The 3,373-nt window shown below is 38.6% G+C and overlaps 1 protein-coding gene across 2 annotated transcripts in view; it reads left to right on the top strand.

Annotated features, from left to right (window-relative positions):
- IGF2BP3 (insulin like growth factor 2 mRNA binding protein 3) overlaps positions 1–3,373 on the top strand; it is a 128,131-nt gene that overhangs the window by 41,092 nt on the left and 83,666 nt on the right. For both annotated transcript variants that reach the window (XM_019652019.1, XM_019652020.1), the window contains exon 3: positions 1,024–1,072. In XM_019652019.1, the coding sequence (XP_019507564.1) occupies positions 1,024–1,072 (49 nt within the window). The remainder of the gene's footprint in view (positions 1–1,023; positions 1,073–3,373) is intronic.

The raw sequence follows: 3,373 nt of genomic DNA on the forward strand, positions 1-3,373 counted from the left end.
CCTCCCTCCCTCCCTCCCTCTGACAGTGTTGAAGAAGGGGTAGAAGAAGAGGGGATATACATGTACTTATATATAATATAAATAATAATAGACATAATGTATAATGTAGATGTATATTTATATATGTGAGCATTTGAACTAAGGTGGGGGATTTTTAATGTTTTCTGCACTGTGGACTCCTTTGGCAGTTTGAAAAGTGTAGGCCTCTTAGGATGTTTTTTAAATATATAAAAAATACATAGGACTATAAGGAAATCAATTATTTTGAAATCCAGTTAGCACAATGTTAAAACTCATAGTAACATGTGCTTTTTTTTTTTTTTGTATTCTCTTCATGTCAGGTCAGTCCCGAAAGATGATTGCCATCATTTCACAACATGTGCTTTTTAACATAATGAGTAGCACGTTCTAGCAACACATCTAAATTTCACAGTAATGAGTGTAAATGGTATTTAAAGATTTGCAACAACTTAATGTGATATGAAAATAACTGATTTATGTTGATGTCCAAATTAGAAGTAGTGTGAGTCTATTGCGGTTTAATGCCACCATTCAGAATTGAAAAGAGGTGCTAACTTTCAGTTTGTGGATAGTGAAAATAAATGTAAAATCCGCCATCCAATTCCCTGAATTCTATCCATGGGCCTCTTGACTGCAATCTCAGATTAAGAACATCTGCACTTAAGCTTCGTTTGTGTCCTGCGATGCTTAATTTGAGGCTAAAGGGTTTGGGCTTAGAATATAGTCAGCAGATGAAATGTGTTTCAAACATTAATATCTGCCAATTTTAATGGCTTTTAAAATAAGCCATACCAATGGAATAATGCTGGATCTCCAAATGATCTCAAATATGTACCTGTGAGTAACTTTGTCTCCTTTTTTCTTCTTGGGCTGCCTTTTCATACTACATACTGGTTTGTAGTTAATATAAAAATTAAGTAGTTTCTCAACATCCATGTTGGCTGTTAATGTCTTTTGCATGTTTTTTTTTTTCTTTTAAAAAACATTTTAATTCTTCTGCAGGATTCGGAAACTTCAGATACGAAATATCCCGCCTCACTTACAGTGGGAGGTAAGAATTTCTCTATTTAAAGTTAAGATTTCAGTACTAAGCCTACTGCTGTTAGTTTTTCCAAAGTTTTTTCTCTTTCCCCCAAGTCTTGTGTTAGAACACAAAATTCTCTCTTATGGTCTGTGTCTTGCTGTGGGATTTTCTTTGTAAGGGCACACTGTATCTTTTAAACATTGCTCTTTGAGATGCTTTTTTTAAAAGTTGAAATAGGTTCTTGGGTAAACTGAGTAATCTTCCTCATTCAGTCCCATCCCAACAGAATCTTGCTTATTTGAGATCTTTCTGATGAGTTTGCCAATGGCATTTAAATATGAAGGTTCCCTCCTTAGCAAAAAAAAAAATTTTTTTTTTTAAAGATTTTATTGGGGAATTGGGGGAGGGGAACAGCGCTGGGGAATCGGGGGAGGGGGAACAGACAAGTTGCTGTTTTGTTTTTTAGTCTAGTTGTGGAGGATGTTGCTTCACTGGCCCAACCTGGCACCATCATTGCGGTCTTCCCGGGCGAGGCAGATCAGTCTCCGGCTTCTGGACGGCCGCTCACGGCGGCTGCTGGCTGCTCACGGTGGCTGCTGGCTACACCTGGTAGCTTATGGCAGCCCACTGCAGCAGGGGCTGCAGCCTATGCCGTCGCCAGCGACCCACGGCAGCCCAGCTCCAGGTTGAGCTGTTGTTCAGCATCNAATCACATTGCATGTGTCTTTCACTGTCTAACATACTTCACTCAGCACAATACCCTCCCAGTCCATCCATGCTGCTGCAGATGATAAGAACCCATTCCCTTCCCTGGCCAAGCAATATTCCATTGTATATACATACTGCGTACTCTTGATCCATTCTTCCATCAACGGACACCCAGGCTGCCTCCACATCTTGGCCATTGTAAACAATATTGCAATGAACATATGGATGCACATGTCCCCTGGAAGCAGTGTTTTGGGTTTATTTGGATAATTAACCAGAAGAGGGATTACTGTGTCCTTCTTTGTCACTTGTTTTAGAGTCTATTTTGACTGGTATAACTATTGCTACCACAGCTTTTGTTTGTTTGTTTCTATTTTCATGAAATATCTTTTTTCCATCCCTTTACTTTCGGTCTGTGTGTCTTTTGATGTGAAGTGAGTCTCTTGTAGTCAGCATATGTAAAGGTCTTGCTTTCTTATCCATTCAGCCACCCTATCTTTTGATTGGAGCATTTAATCCATTTACATTTAAAGTAATTGTTGATAGATAAGTAGTTATTGCCATTTCATTATTCATATTTTTGATTTTTTTTTTTATCTTAAATTCCTTTAACATTCCTTGTAATACTGGTTTGGTAATGAGGAACTCCTTTAGCTTTTTTTTTTTGTCTGGGAATCTATTTGTCCTTCGATTCTAAATGATAGTTTTGCCTGCGTAGTGTAATTTTGGTTGTAGGCCCTTGCTTTTCATCACTGAGTGTTTCCTGCCTGCCCCTTCTGGCCTGCAAAGTTTCTCTTGAGAAATCAGCTGACAGTCTTATGGGAGCTCCCTTGTAGGAAACTAACTGCTTTTTTTTCTCTTGCTGCTTTCACAATTCTGTCTTTGTCTTTAACCTTTGGCATTTTAATTATGATGTGTCTTGGTATAGGCCTCCTTTGGTTCATCTTATTTGGGACTCTGCATTTCCTGGGCTTGTATATCTATTTCCTTCTTTAGGTTAGTGAAGTTTTCCATCATTATTTCTTCAAATCGATTTTCAATTCCTTGCTCTCTTTTCCTTCTGGTACCCCTATAATGCAAATGTTGGTACTCTTGATGTTGTCCCAGAGGCCCGTTTAACTCTCCTCATTTTTTTGGATTCTTTTTTTTCTTTTTGCTGTTCTGATTGGGTGTTTTCTGCTACCTTATCTTCTAAATCACTGGTTCACTCTTCTGCTTCAGCTAATCTGTTGATTCCCTTTAATGTATTCTTTATTTCAGTTATAGTATTTTTTATTTCTGGCTGGTTATTTTTTATGTTTTCTATCTCTTTGTTGAAGTTCTCCTTGAGGTCATTGAACATCCTTGTAACCAGTGTTTGGAACTCTGCGTCTGGTAGATTGGTTGTCTCTATTTTGTCTAGTTCTTTTTCTGGAGCTTTGTTCTGTTCTATTTGGGAAATGTTTCTTTGTCTCCCCATTTTGGCTGCATCCCTATGTTTGTATCTTTGTAGGGCTGCTATGCCTTTCTGTCTTAGTAGAGTGGCCTTATGTAGTAGGTGTCCTGTGGGAACCAGTGGTGCAGTCTCCCTGGTCACCAGAGCTGGGTGCTGCAGGTGTGCCTCTTGTTTGTACTTGGTCC

The sequence above is a fragment of the Hipposideros armiger genome, unplaced genomic scaffold (assembly GCF_001890085.2).
Source record: "Hipposideros armiger isolate ML-2016 unplaced genomic scaffold, ASM189008v1 scaffold_171, whole genome shotgun sequence".
NCBI classification, from domain to species: Eukaryota; Metazoa; Chordata; class Mammalia; order Chiroptera; family Hipposideridae; genus Hipposideros; species Hipposideros armiger.